Below are 26,745 nucleotides of genomic sequence, written 5' to 3' on the forward strand. Positions count from 1 at the left end.
ATGTAGAACAAGTAGACAGAGGTGAGAAGAGCTGTGGGTGGTGTATGACAGGGTGTGGTGGAGGTGGTCTCACTGGGCATGTTGAGGGGGCTCCAGGAACTGCAGCACTCTGCCTAGATTTGGGAGCCTGATCCACCTAAGCAGCAGAGATATGTGGACAGGACAGAAGCAGAACTGCAGGTTCTGAAGGGTTCTCTGCAGCACAACAGAGAAGTGCCACATCAATTTAACTGCCTCAAAGGTTAGGCAATTGCTGAACAAATACCTTTGTAGTCATAAATGTTGATGGTGTGAGTCTGTGTACACCCCTTCTGGGGCACCTTGTCCTTTTTCCAGATCCAGCCCTGTCTGACTGTGATTAAGTCAGTCACATTAAGAGCCATACAAAGAGCTCAGACAATATTTCCAAAATCTTTCCTGTTTGTGGATTCAAGGATATCATTCCTTTTGTCACAGAGCTACATACCACAATTATCTGTCACTGGCTAATCCCTGCTGTTGCTCCAGGACTTTTCAGGGTTACCTGACTTCTTCTGTCGCTGATGCTCCAAGTGTGACCTGCATGGTGTTACCTGGTGCAGTCAGCATGACTGTGATTCACAACACCAGAGAATTGAGTCCAGAAATGCCTGTCAGCTTTTCAACATGTGCACACACAGGCCATGCAGGTGGCAGGTGCCTTTCTGGGAGTTAGAGGGACTGTAAGCACACCTAGAATGTTTTAAACACGTGTTGATTGTCCTTCGGGTACAAGGGTACCAAACATTATCCTGAGGTCTTGTGTTCTGAGATTGACAGTGGATGTAAGTCACACTTAACTCAGTGCCAGGCAGTCGTTCTTATTCTATCTGACCACAGTTACAACCTCTGTGTCAGCTGCAAACTTCATCACTCAGGATCTTATCCTGGCCATGGTTTAAAACAAAACAACACAACATTAAACAGTGCAAGACAACACCCAATCCCTGCAGAATCTCTCAGGAAAATAATTGCTTAAGTATGGCTTATATTTTAATTATTTTAAGACTAGTGTTCTGCACTTACATCAATGTGAAATGTGTTGATTGAACCTTTTTAATCAAAGTTATTTTCTAGCCAGTCAGTTGCTTACAGAAGCAACAACATATTTTTATTTTAGCAGTAAAACTTGCAATCTTGTTTTAGAAATACAGTGAACACTAGTATTTTCCCTCATCACCATGTTGATTTACAATTATTATTAATATAATTATTTTTGCTACTATTAAGCTTCTTTAATATTTTATTAGTCTAAACACTCTTTCTAATCTGCTCTCATTTCTCAGGGAGCAGAGTCAAGATGAAAAGCTATCACCATCAGGTCATCTGGTCTACCTGTTTTTAATACTGGCAGAGAATTCATTTTTTTACCCACTTGTCTTCATATTTTTGCTATCTCAAGACTTAATAAAAATGTGGTATTTTTCTTGTCTGTCTTGAAAGAATCAGATACAGAAGAGCAATACCTACCAATTTAAAAATCTGTCAAGTTAAGAGATTCTGTTTACCACCTTCTCTGTTATTTTTGGAATGCAAAGTATGTCATCACCCCACTGAGAAATGCATACTTAATCCTGCTCTTTAGCCAGTATGTAACTGGATTATTTACTAAATATTTAAATCTTTTTTCATTTTTGACAATTCAGCTATTTTACACTGATGGAAAATTGTCAGAGGATCAGAACTGGATTCTCAAGGGGTATTAAATAGCAGTATCATGACTTAACCAGCAAAATAGAATGAAAAATATTTACAAGTCTTGAATGTAAAAAACATAACACTTTCAATGCTTCCTTTTTATTTTGTCTTTATGAACCTTGGATCTTGTTCCTATGCTTTTCTCTACCAGCTGAGAGATAGAAATTCAATTTTATTAATAAAAAGGTGGTGTTTTTATTTTAGTCATCTGAGTCCAGAAGTAAGGGTCTTAAGAAAATAGACCAACCACCAGTAAACTCAAGAAACTCCTGAAACTCAGTATCACTGGCAATGCAGCATCTATCCATGTGATGAAAACTAGGAAGAGCTGTTCTTCCTTTTGAAGTGCACCTTTAGCTGGCCAGCCCTGGAATTCAGCCTGGGTACCAAACTGGAAGCCTCCCACCTCCAGCCCTTCCTTTCACTGTTTTTTGCAGGTTGTCTGGTGAGAAGTCCACTTCAATACCTAAACTGCCTTCACACCTTGGTGCTTCCAGAGCCCAGGAGAGGGGAAACTGGACTTTTGTATTTCTACACTGCTCTCTGATGTGGGCCTGCCCTCACCACTTCCACCGTGAAGGTGCTCCACAGGTGTAAATTCCTGCTGAGAGTAACTCACAGCATCCTCACTCGCTCCACAGGTAAGGACTGTCCTAAGTAACCTGCACTGCAAATGCATGAGAGAAACATGGTCCCCCATCGTGGTATAACCAAAGATGTTTATTAAAAGTGCACATAACTTCTATAATATTTTCACCACTGAGTTAGAATAGCATGAACCTGGATAGCCAAAAGTATAATTATTAATAAGCTTGCTAACCAGTAATATTCATGATCAATTCCCTAATAGCAACATCAGACTTTTCTCTCAAAGATAAATGCTTATAGAACAGTCCTTTCTACAAACTACTGTGCACCTGCTACTTGTTACACTTTTACAAACTTTGTTACATCTTTCCTGCCTTGACTGAACAGTCTTCTCTAACTAAATGCTCTTTGTTCTCTCAATTACAAGTTCCCTTTGTTTTATTTCCCTACACTGCACATGTAATTTTTTTTATAACTTAGAAAAAATTAATTGAATCTTTCTTCTCATCATCAAACTTAGTTTCCATCCTTGTTTAGCTGCTTCAGAAATACATAATTATCTGAGTATACCAAACATACTTTGCACCAACCTCATGAAGCTTAATAAAGACAAGTTGTCAGAGTCTGTGTAGGGGAGGGGTCCTGGTCAATGGCAAGCTGAATCTGAGTCAGCAGTGCCCTGGCAGCCAGGAGGGCCAACCCTGTTCTGGGGGCATCAGGCTGCATTGCCAGCCAGGAAAGGGAGGGAATTGTCCCTCTCTGCTCTGAGCTGGGGCTGCCTCACCTCGAGTGCTGGGGGTAGTTCTGGGAGCCACAAAATAAACAAGACATTAAGCTGTTAGGGAGTGTCCAAAGAAAGGCAATGAGGATGGTGAAGGACCTTGAGGGGAAGCCACATGGGGAGTGGCTGAGGTCACTTGGTGCGCTCAGCCTGGAGGAGACTGAGGGGAGACCACAATGCTGTCTACAGGTTCCTCATGAGGGGAAGGGGAGGGGCAGGCACTGATCTCTTCTCTGTGATGCCCAGTGACCAGATCTGAGGGAATGATCTGAAGGTGTCTGAGAAGCTCTAGGCTGGATATTGGAAAATGGTTTTTGACCCAGAGGGTGATTGGGCACTGGACAGGCTCCCCAGGGAAGTGGTCACAGCACTAAGCCTGACAGAACTCAAGAAATGTGTGGGGAACACTCTCAGGATACTTGAAGTGTCAGGAGTGGGACAGCAGTTGGATTTTGATGATCCTTGAGGATCCTTCCAACTCCAGATATTCTGTGATTCTGTTTCTGTTACTTGCTACCACTGTCTGTACTAGACATTTATATATTTATACATATGCATATTTGAAGGGAAAACTTTCTCTTCAGTCTAGTGCTCAGAAATGTTCCCTATTCTCAGCACTCACCTTAAGGGTTTTATTTCTCTTGGGCAGGGAGCATCGGGGCAGACTACCGCCATCAGTTACAGCATCTCCGCTGCCAAGCCCCGGCAGCCCAGGGAGCAGCGCTAAAAGCTCGCTTTGGGCTCCCTCTGGTGTCGGCCGCCCTGCAGAAAGCCTCCCCAGCGCAAAGCAGCCCTGGCCTCAGCGGCGACAGCAGCGCTGCTGCACCGCGGGATGCCCAGGGACTGCTCCTCGCTTGCTGGTTGGTAACGAGGTGGCGTGAAGCCTCTGCAGAGCACAGGGTATGACATCGCATTCTGGAGGCTCCGATCCTGCGAAAACCTAAATGCTCGATGCTGTGTGAAAATCCAAGTGCTCACTGGGATGCTCTGCCCTGGATGATGGCAAGAGCTGCCCCAGGCTGTGGGGACTGGCTGGCCTGCAGCCCCTGCCCGACCTCGAGTGCAGCCCCTCCAAGCTGTCATGCCATGGGAAAGGCACTGAGAGGCATCAAACCACAGCAACAAAAAAGTTTACAGAAACTGCGAGGCTGGGACTCGGAAGCAGATAGTGGGGCTTGCTGAGGTCTGGTGGGCTGGGGGCAGTGTGACCCCACACAGAGCTACAGAATCGATTAGAAAATACTTGGAAAGTCTTGGGAAATACTTCAGCAATCATCGAGCCAAACCTATGTCTGAACACCCCCATGTCACTTAGACAATGGCACGAAGGTGCCATGTCCAGTCTTTCCTTAAACACCTCCAGGGATGGTGAATCCACCAACTCCCTGGGCAGTCTGTTCCAATGTCTAATGACTCCTTCTGTGAACAGTTTCTTCCTAATGTCCAAGCTAAACCTCCCAGCTTCAGAGTGTATCTTCTTGTCCTGTCCCTATTTACTTGGGAGAAGACGCTGAACCCCACCTGGCTCCACCCTCCTTTAAGGCAGTCTTGAGAGCGATGTCTCCTGAGTTCCTCCTGTTCAGGCTAAATAACCCCAGGCACACCTTGTAGGACTCGTGCTCCAGATCCATCTCCACCTCTGCTGCCTTCTCCAGACACACTCCAGCACCTCAGTGTCCTCCCTGAATTTAGGGGCCCAGAATTGGACACATTACAGGAGGTGTGGCCTCACTAGCGCTGAACTCACTGCCCTGGTCCTGCTGGCTACGCTATTGCTGCTACAGGCCGGGATGCATTGGCCGTCTTGGCCACCTGGGCACACTCTGGCTCACGTCCAGCCGCTACCATCCAGCACCCCCAGGTCCTTTTCTGCCCGGCAGCTTTCCAGCCCCTCTGCCCCCGGCCTGCAGCGCTGCCTGGGCTGGTTGTGACCCAAGCGCAGGACCTGGAATTGCCCGTGTTGCACCTCACCCTGTTGGGTCTCAGCCCATCGCTCCAGCCTGCCCAGATGCCTCGGCAGGCCCTTCCCACCCTGCAGCAGACGGGCACCCCCACCCAGCCCGGTATGGCGCACGAACGCCCCTCCGGGGGCACGGGGAGCCCCGCTGCCCGCCCGCGGCCTGTGCGGGCAGTGCGGGCGGTGCGGGGCGGCGCGGGCCGCCGGGGCCGTTATCATGGCAGCGGGCGAGTCCGCCGAGCCCAGCCCGGACCGGGCCGGCCCGGCCCAGGGGCAGCTGGACAACGCCGCCGAGCCCCATGTCCGCACCCCGGGGGCCATGAGGCGTGTTCGAACTCCGCGCTACAGCTCGGTGGGTGAGACGGGAGGCGGGCGGGAGGGAGGGCCGGCCGGGATACAGCCCTCAGGAAGTTTAACCCAACTTTCCGCTGAGTCCGCGGGGCGCCGGGGGCGGTGTCCAGGCTCGGCTTGGAGCCCGGCGGCCGCGTCGAGGTGAGGCAGAGGGAGAGCTCGGAGGGCTCTGAGCCAGCGAGGTGCAGCGGGACCGAGTGCAGGCCTCCCGTGCGGGCAGCTGGGGTGCGCCGGGAGGCGGCGCCCGGAGCGGCTCCTGCGGCTCAGCCCGCGCCCGCGGCTCCCCCGGAGGTGCCGGCTGGGGCTCCTCTGCGCTTCAGAGCTTGAAGCGGGGCGAAACGCCTCACCGTGAGGTACGGATGCTGTTATCGCTGTGGTATGTTTGGTGTAGTCAAAAGCCCTTCATAGGAGGGCTGAATGCCTTGACTCTCACCAGTTTACAGCTGAAAGATTGAGCTTTGTCAACCATAGGGGGAAATAGTGGAAAATGAAGCAGTAGGCTGGCTTTTGGGACTGTGAGGCTACTATAGGATGCTGCTATTCACAGTTTCTTGTACTGTCTCACTTCAACTCGGTGTGCTTCTCTTCAGGTCAGCAGAACAACAACAACAGCAAGCAAAATGACAGCTGTGAGGTTTGAACAAGGAATCCAGCCAAGAGAATCAACTGGGTGAGTGAAATTAACTGTGCCAGCAAGGGGGCTTGGGATTGAATATGTGCTGTGTCTTTAGGTCCTTAGTGCTTAAAATACAACAAAGGGAATTATGATGGGGTGTCTGAATGTTATATAGCATAGTCTTTTTATCTCCCCTCTGCCACCAGTGCTGTTGTCTGAGAGGAGAGGTATCTTTGGGAGAAACACACTGTTTTGATTCACTTCTTGTAAGTAGTCAGTAAGTGATTAATGAGTACAAGGTCTCCATCCCTGATATAATAAGTCCATGGTATTAATGTGTGTTCTCTTTTAGCATCCAGACTGTCAAGAGACTTACAAGAGTGTCAAGGTCTCTTGTAGAGCAAGGCTCTTTCTGTGCTTACTTTAAAAGCCTCAAATCTGAGCTTGTGCTTGTGCTCTGTATGGAGTGTGTGTGTGAAGGAAACAATTTCTTCTAATATGTCCTCCTTTTACTCTCTTCCACCCCCATAGTCAAAGCCTAATTGTAATAGCTTATGGCTGAACACTTGTTCTGTCTTGGGCAACAAGTAGATGTAGAATGATCAGCAAAACAAACTCCCTCTGAGGAAAGCATTATCTAGAACTGAATTTTTGTGTGGGAGCACTATGGAAACAGTTCACTTGGGCTTCTGTTTTATCTTTGTGTTAAGGATTGTCTTCCTAACTGAAAACACTTTTGTTTCTCATTCTTTTTGTGGCATATTTTAATCACAGTAGAGGATAAGAAGGTAGCATTTGGTGCACATCATGTGTCTGCAAGTATAAGCAAGTGACCTGCAGCAAAATTGCTGCAGCAGTAGCAGGCTTTAATAACTGAAGCATTTCTGCTGTTCAGTAAGTGTAAACACCCAAGTGAATATTCTGTAAGAATGGCTGGGAAGCAAACCTGAATGCCTATCCATCACTAAAGCTTTGCTTCAGCTCTAGGAACAAAATGAGGCAGGTTTCACTGGAAACACTGGAGCTAGGAAATGAGGCTTGAATGCTAAAATTGTTACATCAGAATAATTCTCCTCTGAGCCTGATACTGAGTGCAAGTGGTGGAGCATCAGTACTGGCTCCTGAAACTAGGAGCTAGGAATGATGCTAGGAGAAGCATCATTAAACTTCTTGCTTAAAAGGTGGTTAGCCCAGACTGCAGCAGCAGTGCTGGTGCATGGGTCTGTTGCGGAGGATGAAGGATATTTGAATCCTCAAAATTATTACACTAATGCTTCAAACATGCTAGGCTGCCTCAGAACAGAATGGAAACATCAATTTTGAATGTATATGTGTAGCTGTTCCTGCTCATGAAGCTGTGAAACCAGAGGCAGGGCCTCAGCAAACACTGTGGCTGTGCTATTATGCATCACAGTATTTCTGTGGAGAAGACTGAAATAAGGCTCCTGGATTTTGATGCTATACTTTTTCTCTGAAATTGTCATGTGGCCTTCAAAAAAGCAAAAACTTGATCTGAAGAGACCCTTTTAAGGAAGTTATGGCAAGCAGCCACTACCCCAAAAAACTGCTGTTCTAGCACTAGCTCAGCTGCTGCTCTGGTCTTCCAGTTTCCGGTCTGGTATCCTGCTCTGTGCAAAAACATCTCTATGGTATGGCTATTCCTGGTGAAAACATTAATTCTCTGTACAAGAAGGTCACTGTAACAGTATTAATGTCACTTGGACTCTCTGAAGTCATTTTGCATATGCATATTTCTGGCCTGAACTGTTGAGTACTTAGCAGACTCGTGGATGCCCTGCTTCAAAGCCCTTTATCCTACTGCTGAACTCATCTGTCTCTTTTTGGGGGGGAAAAGGGGAAAACATTTGAGAAGGGGTCTGCTAATAGGAAATAGATCAGCATAACCAAGGGGTTCAGCTGTGTCAACTTGGGGGAAGTCTTTCTTCCCCTGGTGCTGGGCCTGTGCTCTGGCTCAGGCTGCTGTTCACTTGACAGTTAATTCTTTTTTTTGGAACAACAAATCTTAGCAATGTACAGAGTTGACACCTCTATCAGTGTGTGACTTGTATTATTTCTTTGCCAGCTCTGCAACAACGGAAGAGGCCACAGTAAAGATTGATAACGGTCGTGATGAGAGTAATGAACCAGACAGCTGTTCCAAGTAAGCTAATGATAGATCAATTTCTTTGCTTACCCCCAGAAGTGGAATCTGATGAACCAAAATAAGAAGGCAGGTGGCTTGTTGAAGTAGAGATAAGCCCAGTAAAATGCTTAATATTGACTTTTCTTCTAGTACATAGTGAAGACAAATAAATTGTGGAAGCCTCTTTATCCCTCTAGAGATAAAAGTCCAACCCAAGAACACAAGTCCATCATATTATGGAGAATGGGTAGTCCACACCACATTGATTAAATTTTCCCAAGGGAATGAGTTTGTGGGAGCACAGAAGAACAGGTGCTGGTGAGACAATGAGGTGAATGAGAACCTGAGCATAAGAATAAGCATTGTGCACACATCAAGACTAAGTTGTCTGAACCTGCAAGTAGTTACCTCTGTTCTTGAAACAGTTATTGCCTGACCACTGTTTACCGCACCATTACTCTAACAGCAAACTTAGTCGAGTCAGTGGCAAGCGCTGCAGCTCAGGAACAGGAAGCCTAAGCCTGTTATTTCAGTTAGTCTATGTGAGAACATGTTTTTCTAGATTTCAGAATTTACAAAAGTATTTTACTGAAGCTCTAAGCTAATTATGTAATCAAATGTGCCATGTTTCCTTCACCTAAGATGTTGGCAGGCCAAATTGGAGTGGTGTGTGTGTATATTTTGGTCTCAAGTGTACCTAGTTAGAGGTACTTGTCCACAGACTGTGGAAGTTGAGGTCGTGGTGTCTCCACTACAATTGTAGGTTTGACTGGACAGACATAGACCAGCAAACCATTAGTGTCATTATTGCAATGTTTCCTTAGATATTCATTCATTCATTTTCCTGGCATTCATAAATAGCAGGAAAACCCTTCTATATGTTAAGCTGCCTTCAGGACATGTCATTACATACTTGACTTCTGTAGGAATAGTGAGTACTATAACCCACGTGTCTACCTCCAGCTTAAGAATGCAAATGTTTGCTGGTTAGACCTTGTACCTTAGTTTAGAGTAAGAACCTAATAATGAAAAATGTGGGTTAATTCAGTAACCTCAGCAAGATGCTGCCTCAGCACTTCAAAGGTACCTAGCCTTCTTGTCTTAAACTGAGTTATTGAAGTGCACCAAATCTATCAGTACTTTTTGTCAGTAAGTTAGAACTAATGGAAGTCCTGCTGTTAGTGATATGCTTGTAAAAAGGTGTTTTCCTCTAAGTGTCTAAGAAAAGACTTGATGCTTACAGTAGTTATCTTGGGATTGCTTAACAGACAGGCAGTCTGTTTTTTCACTCTCAGCACTTGAGTTTTTCAGGTTCTACACCAAGAACTTCTACCTTAGTTCTTGGTGTAATCTAAAGAAGCTTTGAGCCAGAAAGAGTTACGTAAAAGCTTTGTTCTAAACCAAAGGGCTTAAAGCATACCAAAGAGGCAACAAAATCTACTGTAATTGGGAACAAGAGCTGTGACCTTGCCAGGACTGAAGATAATTCTCACAAATGGAATAACTTGGCTTCAGAACACTTTTTCTTAAAAGATTATTTGGATTTTCAATCTGAAAGCCAAACTGATGTTTCTTTTTTAAAGTAGAAGTGGGATTTCTATTCCTCTTTTCCGAAGGCATGGGAGCCGTTAACAAGTGCAGCTCTTTTCAGGCCTGTGAAAAAAAATGGTCTGATACAATAAGATAATATATGGAACGAAATATATTAAGAGATGTTTGTCTTCCAATCTTCCTTTTGACCAATATAAACCCACCTCTTGTAACTTACTAAGCCAGAGTTCAAGTGTCACTGGAATTGTGACATGGAATAATGTTATGGATAAGTACATACTGCTGTATTTCTAGGGTCTGGAAGCTGATGAATACGTTTTCTAACAAGTGATAAAAGTACTGTTTTCAAGTACTCTCTTAACCTATATACTTCATGAATGCAACTGAGTAATCTCATTTTAGAGAAGCTACTACTGTGCAGAATACTAAAACTAAAGGAATGTGAACAAAAGAATGTAACAGTGCACTTGTGGCTGATGTCTGTAGCAAAATGTCACTTGTCTTGATGTCAGTTCTCTTCTCTTGCAGTGCAACTAGAAGAAAAATTGCCCCGTTTGTGATGTCATTTGGATTCAGGTAAAAGCTTGAGCTTGTAATGATGTGGGAAAGGTAAAAATAGTCCTCATTTCTGGAGTAAGAACTTAAGAACCCATAAACATCAGCAACTCCAGCTTGCTTTGTCTGAAAGTACTGAATCCTTTGTCACCCCCAGGAAATGTAACTTGAGAAAAGTTCTGGAATTGAAACATAAGACTTAAACAGACAAGAAGAGCTGAAAGTCAGAACTGTAAATGTCACTGTCTTGGATAAAACCTCTTTAATGGCTTGTTCTTGGTGGCAGCCTTTGAACAAACAGTTGGTCAGTTGTGTGTAGTCTAGGTGCTGGGACAAGGCAAGCCATTAAAGACAGGTAGTTTTAGGGATTGTATTAAGTCATGAGAGGGAGGGAAGCTGAGTAAGGTGAAAGCAGAAATGATACTTGTATGCCTTAAATCATTTGGGTTTGTGCTGCTTCTGGGTTGATGTGAAATCATAAACTAATTACTAAAGCTGTGTCTGAGATAAATATATGGTTCCACAGAGATGATGGCCTCTGTGCATATCACTTAAAAATGCAGCTGGAAACCTTCAGCTTCTAATTAAGCAGGCATCAATCTATGTAAGAGATTACACTCTTGCTGGAACAGCTTAGAAATCAGGGTTTGTGCTGTTCAGATACATGTTCATTCCTACCTCTCAAACTTCCTTGTATTTTTCTCTTTGCAGAGTATTTGGAGTTGTACTTATCATTGTGGACATTATAGTTGTGATCCTGGATCTGGCTATCAGTGAGAGGAAGAAGGGTACAGAGATTCCTGAAGGTGTTTCCCTGGCAATAGCACTCTTCTTTCTCATCGATGTTCTCCTGAGGGTGTTTGTTGAAGGGTAAGACATAGGCAAAAGTTAAGTCCCTGTGGCAAATCCTCAAGCTAGGAAGGAAGCAAAACTTCAAGCTTGAACTATGAACGTGGTGTCCTGTAAGCTGATTGTCTGGCCATAGATAATAGCCACGTCTTTTCTTGGCTGTGTATGTTGGTGGCTACCCTTCTATAGAACAACCTTTAAGTATTTTCAGTATAAGTGAGCACCTGGGAGCTACACAGCTTTGCCATAACTTGTGTGTAAATCAGGGCTAAGATTGCTTTCTTAGTGAGACTTCAGTGCTTAGTGTTTAGAAAAACTGCAGGAGAGCTTGTCTCGAGCAGTAGCTCTGTATAGATTGTTCTCTTCTTGGAGATATATTTCAGTCTTTGCTACCTGTAATGGCATCTGTCTAAAACTATCCTTGGTTTCAGCTTCAGGAACTATTTCCAGTCCAAACTGAATGTTTTGGATGCGTGTATAGTGGTGGGCACCCTGTTAATTAATTTGACATACTGCTTCTTAGATGTTGATGCAGTAAAGGAGATACCAAGGTAAGAGTGGCATGGCAGCTGGTAAGTGTGAGCTCTTATCTTGATAATCTTCTACGAATTTTCTTGGGCACCTTTAAGCCAGATTTGTGCATTTGAGATCACAGATGGGACTGTGGGATGGGACAGTTTGTCATGGTGCGGACCAATGAAGGATAGACACGCACCTTCAGTCTGTGGTTGTGTTGTAGGCTGTTCCTGCCTCAAAGGCAGAGGGAATCTGAACATACTAGTTGAGGTAACTGGAAGTGGGGCCATCAAATGCTCTGACTCAAGCACTTTTTGGGGAACGGTGTGCTGTAGCCCTAATAGAGAGGAGGGTCTGAAGAAGGCAGAAAGAGTTGCATTATTGTAGCAAATGGAAGGGACAACAAAGGGAGTATCTCTGTCTAAAGGATCTTGCAATAGAAAGAGTTGCCAAACTGTCTTGTTTCCTTTGCTTTGCTTTCCCAAAAGCCTCATGGTAATATAATGCTGGATTTTCCAGCCGTGCTCTGGGGAGAGGAGACATGCTGTTTATGTGCATAAGCTGCTTCAAGTCCTGTTTCCTTCTGATTTCTGTATCTTGATCAGATGATAACCTGTGAGATGAATCTATTCCTGATGGAGACAGAACTACAACTTTAAGATGAGTTTATCTGCACTAGGTTTGACTTAGAGAAACTTTCTTACATGAGCCAGAGGAAAGTTGAGCTCTTTAAAAAAAAAGTTACCCCCTGCCCCAAATTCAGTTGACTAATGGGCATAAGTAGGGAACATTTCTTCTGGAACATTATTCCAAAAGGAAAGAAAAAGTTTAGTTATTGAAGAATCCAGAGTTGGACAAATATCTAAAAGTAATAGTTTTCTCTTAAAGTGCTTGCTAAACCTGGATATCAAGAAGTAAAACTGTCAAAGGAGTGGCTTTTGCAACCTAGTTTCCTCTTAGGTTGTCTTAAACAGTGATTGGAGTTTTTAATTATTACCTTCCATTTCTATGGCCACATTTTTCTAAAACAGCTTTCATCTTATAGCAGCACCCAGATAAAGGAGGGGAAAAGAGCAGTGTGACAGGGTTATCTGCACTCTTATCTCTACTAGGCTATGCTAGTAGTAGGCCTGATCCTACCCTGGCTGTAGATCTGTGTGTGCAAGTTCTTTGTATTCTGACTTGCTGAAGTTGATAGGAATCTAGAATAGGTTTTTGGCTCACATGAAGAGGACTTCACACTGCTGCTCTCAGAAGACACTCAGCTGGGGCATACCATCTTACCCATTCAATTTTTGAGGCCCTCTGTGAGGCTTCCCTTGTTAAAGGCTCTAAAATGGTGTTCTGACCAAAATATTGCTACCTGACGGTAGATGATATCTCAGGTTTGACCAAATCCCAAATCTTTAGATGGTGTTCATCCCACCTAACACGGCAATAGTGTCGACAAAATCCAATTAATTCTCAACAGCCTTACTGGGGTTTATCACTTTTCTGAGTCCTTCATCAAGAAGCAAACAGTAATCTTAAAGCATCTGATATATCTCAGAATAATTAGAATTTGATCAGGTTTTTTGTGGATGAGAACTTATATATGACAAATGAAATTTCAGTGACAGACCATAAATGTGCCCTGATGGAGGAATATGGTTTCTCTTTCTAATCTGGTCTAGCTGGGTGTGTCTAGGGGTGAGTTTGTTTTCTTGAAGTCTGACCTATAAAAGGACTTGGAGGAATGAGAGCTGGATATCAGTCTGGGAGCTAATGCTTAACAGGCTGACTTCCTTAAGGGCCTTTTATCTTGAAGAGTTGCTTCTCAGAGTTGTGGGGAGAGGGGTTATGGAGGTTTCACCCTAGTTTTGGTTCATCTCATTTGCTGCTAGCTCCAAGGAAATTCTGTTTTGAAAACAGGAGGGTGTTACTGAATTTGGAAGAAGCTCAGGGAAAAACTGAAACTTTCCTCCAGGTATTCAGGACAACCTTACCTTGTTGACTTTAAGCTCCATATCAGTGGGGGGCAGACTGTGAGCAAAACTGGAGTTTTGTCTCCCTTACTGTTGGTATTCACTGCATTTTTACACAAATGTATCAAAACCTAGAATGTGTGTGTGCTGCCTAAAATGTGTGCTTACTTACCTCCTTAAGGAATGAATTGAATGTTAGTTTGCCCTGAACCAGGACAAACCCCCTAGGAGTGTGGGAAAGCAGCTGCTCCTGTTCAGTTGTTTTGACAGAACCGCTCACCTAAGCTTCTTTCCTGCTTCAAAGTTCAACAATAGTTCAAAGTTCCTCAAACCAAACCAAGTGTTCAGCTTGCTGAATGATTAAACACAGGATATATACTGATTGGTTCTCGGGTTTCTTAATCAAGTCATGATGTACTTGGCCTGTCTAGCCTATTTTTAGTTATTTTTCAGGTGGCTACATATGCTTTAGTGGGGCTGCATACACTTAAATGTATAGTTAAGAATAAGCTTCAAGGAACAAAAACTTGGTGATAATAACATGGGTAATGTTAATGGAATTTGTTGCTTTCTAGCCAGCGGTGCCTGTGGAAGTAGGGGATTTCCTAGTTCTGCTAGCTGTTGAGAACATGTACTTGCAAAAAACCCTTAACAATAAACCCATTATATTGTATTTGTTCCAAAATCAGCCTGAGATGTCCTAGTTCAACATATGAAACAAAGTTTTAAACTTTCCCTGAAACAGCTTTTAAACAGTTTAATCTTTGCCTGTAAGTTTATTTGTGTCCATTTTCTTCCGTGCTGAATCTGTCCTCTAGAATGGTTATTTTCCTCCGAATCCTGAGAATTGTCATCTTGATAAGAATATTTCGTCTGGCTTCGCAAAAGGAGCAACTTGAAAAGGTGACCAGGAGAATGGTAAGTTGGCCTCTTAACATATCTAGGCTACTTAATAGTAGTTTCCAGCTCTTTGTTCAGGCAGCATCAGTGGTAAGTAGCAAGACTGACCATGGCCTATTGGTCTGCTATTGCTGGTGTTGCCCCAGCAGCACATCTGTTCCATGTCCCTGACAGGGCTCTGGAGCTTTGCCCCCAGCCTCAGTAAAGCCTTGTCATTCTTGGCTTTGTTCAAGTAAGCAGCAACTTGACCTGGCATGTCAAAGTGATTGCAACACCCCATGTGTCTAAACTGACAGTTTCTAGCTTGTGTGGCACATAGACTCTTTTCCCTCACATGGGGGAAGGTAAGAGTTTTAATGTGTCTGATGCTTTATTTTTCGTACAAACAAAGCAATCTAGCTGAAGCCCTATCCACTGTCAATGCCTCTTATTTTCATCAGGGGCATTGAAGTTGTGCTTTAAGCTTCAGGTATGTCATATTGTTCAGGAAGAAGCAATCCTTAACTTTATTCTTTTTCCCTCAGTTTTCAAACAGTCAAATAACAATGATTGATTCATGCTGCAGTATTCACAGAATCTGCAGTGTTCTTTTTACTAGAATAAATTTTGGTATTTAAGGGTAAAAATTCTATACAGAGCTTCTACCTAGAAGTTAATACTAGGAATTTGCTCTTGGATAGTGCTGTAGTGAAGTGAGGCTCTGCTACTCAAGCTAAACTGGAGAGTCTACATGGTTGAATTTTCCTAGTAACAGGCAAAAAATTGATCATCGTTGGTATTCTTGTGGAAGATTAACTCTTTTTTTTTTTTTTTTGGTCAGGTCTCTGAAAACAAAAGACGTTATATGAAAGATGGCTTTGATCTGGATCTCACTTATATTACTGGTTTGTGGAAACAAATGTCACTTTGCAGCATGTTATGTCCTGTAAAGGCTTGTTTTACAGTTAATAAGAGCTTGTCATGAATTACAGACAATGTTTTAGACTCATGAAATTTAAGTATGAAGTCAAACCAGGCCTACTCCTTTCCTGTGGGATTTTGAAATATGGATTCCTGACTGACACTATTCTCCAGAACTATCCTTCCGGGAGAGTTGTACATGCTGTATGTAATGATAGAAATTTATCCTAGTTCCCTAGGCCTAGGGAACCAGTGTTGGGAAACTACTTACAGTATTTTTGCTTCTGATTCTTTGGAGACTGACACCTGATGGTGGCTGATGCTTTGGGAAGCATTATTTGTCTTGCTCTAGCTATGCTAAATGTAGAGGAAAGCCTACCAGGAATGGGTAATTGTTCTTATAATTAGGGGAAGAATAAGACATTTCATAAGGATGTTTCTCAGTCATGTAGTTCTTATGTGCAGGGGGGCTTCCTGCTGTTACTTGTGATTGCTGTCTTCTCAACAGATCGAATTATTGCAATGTCATTTCCATCTTCTGGGAAGCAGTCTTTCTACAGGAATCCCATAAAGGTAAAAATCTTACCTACCAAATTCACTGTTTCTGAAACCTGTTTCTATTATAGGTTCCCACTAATTTACATGTGGCCTAGATTATGTCAGTCCTAGTTTTGCTGCCTTTGCTGGTTGGAATGACTGGTGATCTGCACTGTGCTGCTCTGCTTATGTTGTAGTGTCTCAGCTAAACCTAGTGGTTTTCTCTCACTGGGGACACACCAGTGCTTTGATGCTCCTGTTCTTTGGGAATGTTTTGAAGAATCAAGGTAGTTCTGTCCCAGGCTAGTAATGGTGATAAGACCTGTTAATCTAAATAAAGTTGCTTTAAAGGTCCGTAGACATAATGTCCTTTTTAGAGCTCTGCTTCCTGGTATTGTAGAAACATATATAGGGCCAGGAAGATAGCTGCAGTAGTACTTTTATTCCAGATGAGAATGAGCTGCCAGGTTGGAAAGACCTGCTTTCCAAGTGCTTTTCATGAATGCAGTTGTTGATCCTCCCTGGGGGGTGGAGGGTTGAGGTGGCAGTGGAAATAACAAGTAGAGCACTAACTACTCTAAACTCATTATTGCTTAGGAAGTTGCAAGATTTTTGGACACCAAACATCCAGGCCACTATAAAGTCTATAATCTCTGCAGTAAGTATGTTTAGCTGCTGACTATATTTGAGATAAAATTTAATGTATAAGTGAAAAGTATGAAACCAGAAGCTAAGCATGCATGGCCTTAGCCAAGTTACCTCTGGTTTTTTTCATTCTAATGTCTATTAACACTACTGTATTTTAGACACTAGTACATGCTCAGACCAGTCCTTTTGTGTTACAAACTACTTTCTTTGTTACAGTCCTTCTCCCCTCCTGGCATAACTTCAGATCTTTCCCTATAGGTGAACAAGGCTACGACCCCAAGTACTTTCACTACAGGGTGGAAAGGATCTTCATTGATGACCACAATGTCCCAGCACTACAGTGAGTCTTGTAAGAAATACATACCTTGTAAGAGTTCTATGTAGGCATTTGCCTTGATCCACTAACTTTCCTCTTATTTAGGGACATGCTGAAATTCACTGCCAGTGTCCGTGAATGGATGAGTCAGGATGAGAAGAATGTTATAGCAATTCACTGTAAAGGGGGCAAAGGTAGGATGCAATCTGTGTATGCTACAAATAATGCATCTTTGTTATTGTAGCTTATTTGATTAAAGTTTGGCCTTAAACCATACTATGAGATGGGTTTACGATGTAATGTGACAAATACTGCAGACACTGTGATAATTAGCATGACTACAGTACTCTGTTTAGTATTAAACAACCTCATTTTTAGGTAGTCTAAATTGGTTCTTAGTCTAAGCTGTTAATATGTCTCCTAATGTTCTAAATGTTCTTCAATAACTTTTTGGTGTTCTGGTAGCTGGGACAGCAGTCCCCCACAAGAGACTGGGGATAGGGAGGCTACAGAAATTGCTACTATTAAAAATGTTAGGCTGCTGCTTTGGCTTCTGGTAGCCAGTCACCCATGCTGAATATTGTGCACTGTAACGTGGCTCAAACTATTTATTATTTAGGTTGGAAAAAGGCCTTTAAGATCAAGTCCAACTATTAATCCAGTACTACCAGATGTACCACTAAACTGTATCTCTCAGTGCCACATCTGCACATCTCCAGGAATACCTCTGGAAGTGGTGATTTGGCCACTTTCCAGGGCAGCCTGTTCCAGTGCTTGATGACCCTGTTGGAGAAGAAATTTTTCTTAATATCCAATCTAAATATTCTCTGGGACAACCTGAGGCCATTTCCTCTCCTCCTATTACTTGTTACTTGATGGAAGAGACCAACCCCACTTCACTGTGACCTTTACAGTGAAAAGGTTTCCTCTGAGCCTCCTTTTCTCTATGCTAAACACTCTCAGCTCTCTCAGCTGCTTCTTGAAGTCTTGTGCTCCAGACCCTTCCCCAGCTCTGTTGCCCTTCTCTGGACACATTCTAGCATCTCAGTGTCTTTCTTGCTCTGAGGGGCCCAAAACTTAATGCAGGATTCAAGGTACAGCCTCTCCAGTGACAAGCGTAGAGGGACAATCACTGCCTTGGTCCCACTGGCCAGAATATTGCTGATACAGCCCAGGATGCCATTGGCCTTCCTGGCCACACTCTTGATTCATGTTCAGCTGCTGTCAACCATCACTCTCAAGCCTTTTTCCAGTGGGCTTCTTTTCAGCCAATATTCCCTGAGCCTGTAGCACTCTGTGGGGTTGTTGTGACCCAAGTGCAGGTCCCAGCCCTTCACTTTATTGAACCTCATACAATTGGCCTTGGTCCATTGATCCAGCCTGTCCCTGCCCTCCAGCAGATCAACACTCCCACTCAACTTGGTGTCTTCTTCAAACTGACTGAGGGTGCACTCAGTTCCCTTGTCCAGATTGTTGTTAAAGACATTAAACAGAACTGGCCTCCATCCTGTGCCCTGGGATCACCACTAGTGACCAGCTGCCACCTGGATGTACCTGCATCCACCTCAATTCTCTGGGCCTGGCCTCCAGACAGGTTTTTACCCAGTAGAGAGTGCACCCATCCAAGCCATGAGCAGCCAGTTTCTCCAGGACAGTGCTGTGGGAAATGGTGTCAAATGCTTTAGAAATGGTGTCAAATGCTTTACTGAAGCCCAAATAGACAACATCCACAGCCTTTCCCTCATCCATTAAGTGGGTCACAATCTCATAGAAGGAGTTCTTGTTGATCAAGCTGGACCTGCCCTTCCTAAATCCATGTTGGCTGGGCCTGATCCCTGGTTGTGCTGTGTTTGTTGTGTGATACCACTCAAGATGGTCTGCTCCATAACTTTACCCTCTAGAATGTTACAGGTACTGCTGGATCTTAAATCAAGATACACATTATATTAGGTGATAGAGTACAATGAAGTGTTATGGAAACAAGAATAGTGAAAGCTACCAAACATATGAGCTAACCTGCAGGTGCTACCTGAACCAAAACAGTGGTGTGGGAGCTATTGAAATGCATAAATATCTGCAAGTAAGCCAAGTTTCCCTGCAAATATCTGCCACACCTTTAGCCACCTGCCGTTACTAGTGCAGCAAATACTTGGCTTAAAGTAGGTGGTTACTTAACATTAAATAGTTGCCCCCAGGTGGAGCTCTGTCTTAAAAAGTTTTGCAAAACTGAATGTTGAAACTACCTGCAGGTCAAAACCAGCTTGAAGAACAAGTGTGGGGAGGGCGACTTGACCTCTGAGATTTTTAAATAAAGAACTGAAACTATATTCGCATCTTCATGCTAGCAGACTTGATGGCTTCTCAGTAGCATTGCAGGGGAAACAGTTGGGGCAGAGAAACAACTCTTGACACTTACAGCATTACACTTACAACTATAAACACTTGAAAGTTTTAGTTTATAGCCTCATTTAGTAGAGCTTGACTCTGTTTCCTGCTGGAGTATACAGATACTGACCAGCTGCCTAAGTGTCTCTAGTAATGAAAATGTGGGGACAAGGAACAAGTTGATACCATAAACAATACTACACACTGTGGTATCTTGTCTTTAACTCATTCGTCTCAGAAGTACTTGACTACTTGTTTGTCACTTATAAGTCTTGAAATAGATAACAGGAGATGACTTCACAAAAATAATCCCAAGTACCTTTGAACTGCTCTAATTTAACTTGCATTGTATGTCTGATACAGGCAGGACTGGAACAATGGTCTGTACTTGGCTCATAGACAGTGACCAGTTTGAGAGCGCAAAGGTAAAAACTGCTGGGGTTTTTTTTTTATATGTTTAGTATTCAAAATGTCCTCTTAGGATTTACTGAATTGGTGAGATGCACTAATACTCTGCAAAAATTCTATACTAGAAAAAGAATTCTCTGAAAAGTCTGGTTTTAAAAAAGTTCATGAAAGTCTCGCTACAGTGCAAATTCTGATGGAGACTATTTGTGATCTGAAAGGAGTGAGAAAATAGCATTTAACAGGTCACCAACTTGAAGGGGTTTTTTTTGGAGGAATAATGTGTCTAGGGTGTTGAGCAACAACTTAAGCGGTAGGTGACTTCTGAGCAAGCTCTCCCAAAGATAGTATCACTAGTTTTAAGTGGTTTTAAGCAATTTTTTTCCTAGTCTCCCTCCAAGTAGTGTGAGGCATCAAGAATTGTCTTGTTTTGACAGCCAGCATTACAAAAGGAAGCTCTTCTAGGAAAAGGGAGAAAGATCAAGTCCCAGCCAGGACAGGTGCTGATGCTGCTTTAGTATCCCAGGTCTGATATATCAGCTGGAGGCTGGGGATGCAGAAGGCCCAGGACACTCAAGGTAGTCTGGGCAGACTGTATATCCATTTAATCACTTGCTTTCCTCTGAGTTTGCCTTGTGAAGATATGAGCTAGTGTTCAGCTTGATCTGCCACAGACCACTTGAGAAATATAAATGGTTCTAAAGCAATTGCTTGAAAGTTTTGTATTGCTCTCCTTCACTCTTTCATGAATGATAGATCTATGTGTCTGACCTCCTAATTAGTACCTTCTTCTTGGAGTTAAAAGTCTCCTTTAGAAGGTACCAAAATAATGATTGCATATTTCCACTTGCATTCCTTTACTGGACTTTGGTAGTGTAGTTCCAGTTTAATATCTGCTTCTCAAGAAGGAGAATCGTGGTGGGATGGATAGTTTAACCCTTGAAATTATTATTCTGTGTAGGCAAGTTTGGACTACTTTGGGGAGAGGAGAACTGATAGAAGCACAAGTACCAAGTTTCAAGGAGTTGAAACACCCTCACAGGTAAGCTCATGCAGGTTCAGAGAAGTAGTCAAACCAATACTAACCCTGTGAGTGCTTTTGCTGCCCTACCTCCCCTGCCTTGTTTCAGAGATGTAGGTTCCTATTACCTGCTTAACTCCTGAACTTGCTGTACTCTTTCTTTGAGAGCTGGAATATGAACAGCTGCCGGGGTTGCCCTGCATCTTTCCCCTTCTCTTTATACCTTTCTCTGAAGTATAGTATCTAGGATCTGAAGTATAGTATCTAGGATAACAACAGAATTCTTGAGATTGGGAAAGCTTTCTGTCCAGCCCTGCTGTTCAAGCAGGGTGACCTGGACAGTTGTGTCTGGTCAGGTCCAGAATATGGGCACAAATGCAGATTCCACAGCATGTCTGGGCACCCTCACAGGAGTGGGACTCTGTGAGGCAATTGGACTGCTAACAAGGATGCACAGAAGCCTGTGGTGGGCCTGGGATGGGGCCATGGCACTGATTTGGCTTGTGTGGAGAAATGCATCTTCTGCAGACTGCATTCACTGGGAAATACTACACAAGTTTTTGCCTCAGACCACATTTTTGCACATCTTGATTTACTGTTCTGCATGATGCAGAGTTGGGAAGTGAATCTTGTGATGGGTACTTAAAATTGCTGGTATAAAATAGAAGTATAGCTGTCCTTCAATAAAATGAAAATTTCTAGTATGTTTAAACATTTGGCCTCGTAAGGCTACAGTATAAAATATCTTCACTTCTTGCTGAACTAAAAAGTACAGAATTCCTCTTAAAACATGAAATTTAAATGCTGTTTAAAAATGTAGATGTTGAATTTGTCTAGAAGATTGTTTCTGCAGGGAAAGGGAAGGAGAGTAATTGTCTTTCTTCTTAGCTTTGGACTTTGAAGAGCTAAAAACTTGGTGTAAAAGAAGCTATTTAAATCCTATTTCCGCCTAGAATTAACCCATGGTGGGTACAGAAACTGCATAATGTGTCTGGGTTTTTTGCATTACAGAGTAGGTATGTTGGGTATTATGAGATCCTGAAAAACAAGTATAACTTGGAACTCCCACCAGAGAGACTACTCAAAATAAAAAACATCAAAATCCACGCTATACATGGTAAGAACTCTTGTATTTGGGCATTGCTCTATCTGGTAATGGTTTCCTATTACAGGCAGCTGATAACTGTCTCTCTTGCTAAGCCCATGATTGGAAGGTAGACTTATTGGGATTTGAGAATTTAAATGACAAAGAACAAAGAAGAGTATTTTGTAGTCAGTTCCTCTGATGTCTGACCAAATGATGGCTTACATACAACCTGCCCTCTTTTGGAAGGGGAATAATTTTTTCAGTGAGACTAACTCCTGGTGTGGAACTGGATCCACTAATGTATCTTTAGATACATGCCTGTTACAGTGCATGTGTGCTGATAATCTTGATCAAAGGCTGGAAGTTCATCACTCCTTGTTCCAGGGGTGTTCAAATTGCTGCTATTGTTCAGTAAATGGAACTGGATTTTACATTAGCCTGTTCCCCTAGTGGGGGGAACTTCAAAATGTAATTTTCAGCCACTGAATCCTTTTGCTTACCTTTAGCCTTTGAATTCTCTAGAGTTTTGAGCAAGGCATTCTGGAAAGAATGCAGTTTTGAATGAGATTGCACATGGTTTTCATGACTACTTATGTTTCCAGCTAATGTCTGTGCCTCTGGTATAATGCAACACTTTGTTCCTAGGAGTTGGGAAGGGCAATGGAACTGATATGAAGGTGCAGATAATAACAAGGAAGAGAATTGTACTACAATGTGTATGTGGCAATCAAAACAACTGCAGGGTGAGTACCATGAAGACACACAAGTTGAGTCACTAGCTTTTTTTGAAGCTAAAAGCTGATTTCTAGGTTACAAGTGTCTTAGTTTTGTCCAATATTAAATTTCTACCTAGTCTAACTAAATGGATGATGTAAATTCCAAGAGGACAAAAAAGCTAAACTTGGCCAAATCTTAGGAAATGTAGTGGTGAGATAGTGAAAGATTTCCCTGGGAGTCCTTTAGATGCAAATAGTTCACTCTGTCCTGAGCAGCTTGAGCTATTGTCTGTTATTCTAGCACTGCTGTTGTATTTGTGTACCATGAATGAATAGTTAGGTCTTGTCATGAATTCGTCCCTTGTCTTGCTGCAGAAACTTTCATAAAATTCTTTATTCTGTTATCCAGCTTTTCTTTGATTCTGAAAGTGACACTGTAGTCATTGGCTTGGAAGACTGCCCTGTTCTAAGTGGTGATGTGAAAGTCAGATTTGAATGCAATTCTGTAAGTACACCAGTGTGAGTGAAGACCTTCAGTTGGGTATGGGGAGAGGCTGCAGTGCAAGCTGCAGTGGGTCCTGCCTGGCTGGGCAGCACAGGGCAGAATCTGTTCCTTCCCAGTGACTCCTGCTGTGTCACTGTGCAGTGAGGGCTGCAGCAAGTGCTGTAATATCAGCCTAGGCAAGCAGGGGAAGCACCTGGCTGCTCAAACAGCAGTACAACCAAGGCATTTTAGTTGGTACCTGCTGCTCCTGACCATGTGAGTCTCACCTCATTGTATTGAACGACTTGGTACTGAAATAATTGCAGAGAAAATAGTGATCTGTGTATGATATGGGGCTCTTCAAGTGTACTGATTCTGACACTGTAGCTTTTTAAACCAAATAAGTGAAGAAAAGTGGGTACCCTTGCTCTACAAACCAAAGTTCTGTTGTGTAACACAGTTCTTAAACAAGGTGTTTGTGTTTAGGCTCTTCCAAAAGGCTATGATGGCTGCCCATTCTTTTTCTGGTTCAACACTTCCTTTATTGAAAATAACAGGTAAGGATATTAGTGAATGCCTTCAGATCCTAACTTCTGGTGTCTTATAGAGCTGAAAGATCATAAACATAGTACTGAAAGCTGAGATAGTTCAGCCCTGATCAGCCAGCTAATTTTCATGTGGGTACTGGTCTTTGATCCTCGGCTGTAACTTGTGAGCTGGCAGTTGCTCATGCTGTGACAACTATTTTAAACATATGGGAGCTTTTTATCTTAACTTAAACCACTGGATTGTTTCCTTGGTGCTTTCTAACCATTGTTAATGAATTTGAATTAAAAAATGTAATGCTAACTATTCAAATCTGCCATCCTCTATAGAGAAGTATGGTTGCCTGAGAAGCAGGATCTCAGTAGCTTAGCAGGGAGATATTAAGACCACAGTTAGAGATACTGATGCTTGGGATCACAAAGAAAGGCCTTCTTATGGCTTCTCATGCTCTTGATAAAGTTAGAAATTACTGTGATTTTGCTTGCAGAGACTGGAACTCCTGGAGAAGCTCCAGCTGGTGAAAGTTGGGGCTTCTCTGCCTTGCTTTGGGAGTGATGTAGAAATGCAAAAACAAGAGAGCCTTATCTTTGGTCTGCCTTGCTTGACAAATTTAGGTAGAGGAACAGTGAACTTGGCATGGGAGATATAATTACTGTGTTCTCCATGAGTGGAATAGAAAGAAGACAGTTTTTACTTAACTGATCCTGTTAGAGCCTGAGGAGAGGTAGCCATGAGTCTCTTTGTAACAGTTAACTTAATACACTCAGCCAGCAATGCACCTTGCAGTCTCAATGCAGACCAATTAAACCAAACCAGTGCCAGGAAAAATGTGTGCCAGCTGTCTAATGGCCCTGCAACGTTGCCATCTTGAGGGTTTTGCTGAAGAGCTTTGTTTCCTCCAGAACTATGGAGGATGCCCCACTAGGCTACCTGTTGAGTGCTGAATCAAATCCTTGCCTTTAGGAAGGTTGGTTATTAAATTCCTGGCACTTGCATCATATCAGGAGGCCTTGAGCTGAATGCAGTAATAATTTCTCTCTGTCTTGCACTGTGGGGCTCTGGGAGGGTGGTGGGGAGCCAATCCACAAACCCATCAGGTTGCCTTTGTTTCCTAGATGACTTAAGATGCAAAACACTGTGCAGGCATGGCTGATTTCTGTTTAAATTCAAGGTCTGGGGCTAGATTTAATAGTCTAGGGCTGACTAAAGATTTTTCAGCTGGGTGAAAGGAAAAGCATGTCTTAGGCTGTAAGATATGCTACTGAATTTTGTCTTTCAGACTCTACCTTTCCAGGAATGAGCTGGATAACCCTCACAAGTCTAAAACATGGAAAATCTATAGTGAGACATTTGCTGTGGAGGTGAACTTTATTGATGCATAAGGGAAATCTGAAAGAAGGAAAACATGTAAAATTCATCTCTTTCCTGGAGAATGTCTTGCTGTTTCAGTATAAAGTGAAGCAGTGTCACTTGGATGTATCTACACAGAAACACACTAAGTACAACTTCTCAAATAAAGCTACATGAAGTTCTGTTGCACGGGGCCAAAACACTCTGAAGAGTTACTTAATGTCAGTTGACTGTCACATCATGGGCTGTTGGATTCCTGGAGCTTAGATATCTCTGCATACAGCTAATTCTTGTTAGAGTAATCAAAAACAATTACTTGTCTTTAAGCATAAGCATTACCATGATGGTTGAAGACCAGCAGTTTGCATGAGACTGGAGAAACCTGACATGATTCCCTCAGCATTGGGGTTTTCCACAAATCAGTAGAATATGGGATTTTTGAAGGAGAAATATTAATCTCCCTCTGTTGGATTGTTGCATCTTGAGCAGAAGCCTTGGTATTGAACTGCTCTTCATCAGTAATCAGTGATGTAGTGCTTTGAGCAACACCTGGCCTGGGAGCTGCCTGTGAAGGTTGGAGAATGCACAGCTGCTTTTCTACTGTACCTCTCCACAAAGGGCTGCAATGGCCACTTGCCCTAAGGCTTAGGACTGGCTCTCATCAGCTCCTGAGCATTCCAGCTGCCTGGGATCAGTTAGTGTGGTTGCCTTAATGCCTGCATATGAAGGGTTTGATCTGTGCACTTGCTCATTTGAGCAAATAGTGCAAATGCTCACTGGCTCCTCTTGAGTTGTACTAAGACCTGTAGTGCACAAACTTCCAGGATGCTTATTCTACTTCCAACTATTTTCAGCAGTGCAGCTCTTCTGTGGAGACTGTATCTTCATTTGTGTGAAATGTGTTGAGGTGTTAGCTTCTTGATTCTGCTGCTTCATTATTCTTTTTGTTCCTGGGAACCAAAAAGTGGAAGGGAAATGACCTAGCTTTCCAGTTAATGAAATGAGCAGAGATCACATACCTCCCTGTGCTCACTTGACAGTAGTTATGTACTATGAAGGATATCATGTGTGGGCTCAACTTCTGCTATTGCTATGTATTACCTCAGTGTCCACATGAATGTGCCTAGGGGCTAAAAAAGGATGCACTTCAATGCAGCTCCAAGCCAAGTTCATTTTGGCTTAGCTCAGGCAATTGGATATCTGTCCACTGTCTGAGGATGCCCTCTGATACAGTTGGCAGGGCACCTAAGGTGACCCATCTTCCTGCTTAGGGACTAAGCCAGTTTGCTCAGATAGCAGCAGCAGAGGCTGTAGCAGCAAGTCAGATTTTCCTAGCTGAAGCACACGCCGTTAAGTAAAAACTAATGTGAAAGCAGCAATGAGGAACAAAATAGCTGTACAAAGGATATACTATGTTTCTCTTGAGAGATCCAAGCACCGCTGCTCAGAAAAGGGTAACAATAGGCCCTGCCTCCCTGCTGCACTGACCTTCACAGGGTAGTGGATATTTGTCCCTTATATTTGTGGAATTTAGGTGACCTATGCTGGACTCCTGGCATTCTTCTGACAGAGAACTTTACAGCCTGTATCACGATAATCCAGCAACTTGAAATTTGAGGTGAACATTAATACTACAACTGACTTTGGTACTAACAAAACAACAGGCCAAGTGCTGAACTATGGGTTTCATTTTCCATAGATGTAAAATCAGCAGGTTTTTTACAGCACCTTACTCTAGCTGCCCCCTTTCTTCTGTTTTGAGGGCTTTATATGTTCATTGATTGTATAAAGTATTTTTCTTTCATTCCAGAAAGGTGGTGATGCTGAATTCAACCTTTTTGTTTCTCAGCTAGATGAGCCTTG

General features: G+C 43.0%; 1 protein-coding gene across 3 annotated transcripts; it reads left to right on the forward strand.

Annotated features, from left to right (window-relative positions):
- Positions 1-5,244: 5,244 nt before the first annotated feature.
- On the forward strand, positions 5,245-25,082 carry LOC135449016 (phosphatidylinositol 3,4,5-trisphosphate 3-phosphatase TPTE2-like). Of its 3 annotated transcripts, none has more exons than XM_064715451.1 (19): positions 5,245-5,394; positions 5,984-6,063; positions 8,093-8,170; positions 10,232-10,279; positions 10,970-11,128; positions 11,539-11,658; positions 14,406-14,505; positions 15,308-15,371; positions 15,896-15,960; positions 16,522-16,582; positions 16,831-16,912; positions 16,994-17,082; positions 19,637-19,698; positions 20,640-20,720; positions 21,711-21,816; positions 22,432-22,529; positions 22,912-23,007; positions 23,473-23,543; positions 24,812-25,082. In XM_064715451.1, exons 1-19 carry the CDS (start codon positions 5,260-5,262, stop codon positions 24,912-24,914), a joined length of 1,698 nt encoding a protein of 565 aa, XP_064571521.1. In that variant the 5' UTR covers positions 5,245-5,259; the 3' UTR covers positions 24,915-25,082. The 3 variants fall into 3 exon arrangements, with proteins under 3 accessions (XP_064571521.1, XP_064571533.1, XP_064571528.1); XM_064715463.1 differs by lacking the exon at positions 5,245-5,394 and adding an exon at positions 5,416-5,534; XM_064715458.1 differs by lacking the exon at positions 5,245-5,394 and adding an exon at positions 5,446-5,746.
- Positions 25,083-26,745: the final 1,663 nt, after the last annotated feature.

The sequence above is a fragment of the Zonotrichia leucophrys genome, chromosome 1 (genome assembly GCF_028769735.1).
Source record: "Zonotrichia leucophrys gambelii isolate GWCS_2022_RI chromosome 1, RI_Zleu_2.0, whole genome shotgun sequence".
Taxonomy (NCBI): domain Eukaryota; kingdom Metazoa; phylum Chordata; class Aves; order Passeriformes; family Passerellidae; genus Zonotrichia; species Zonotrichia leucophrys.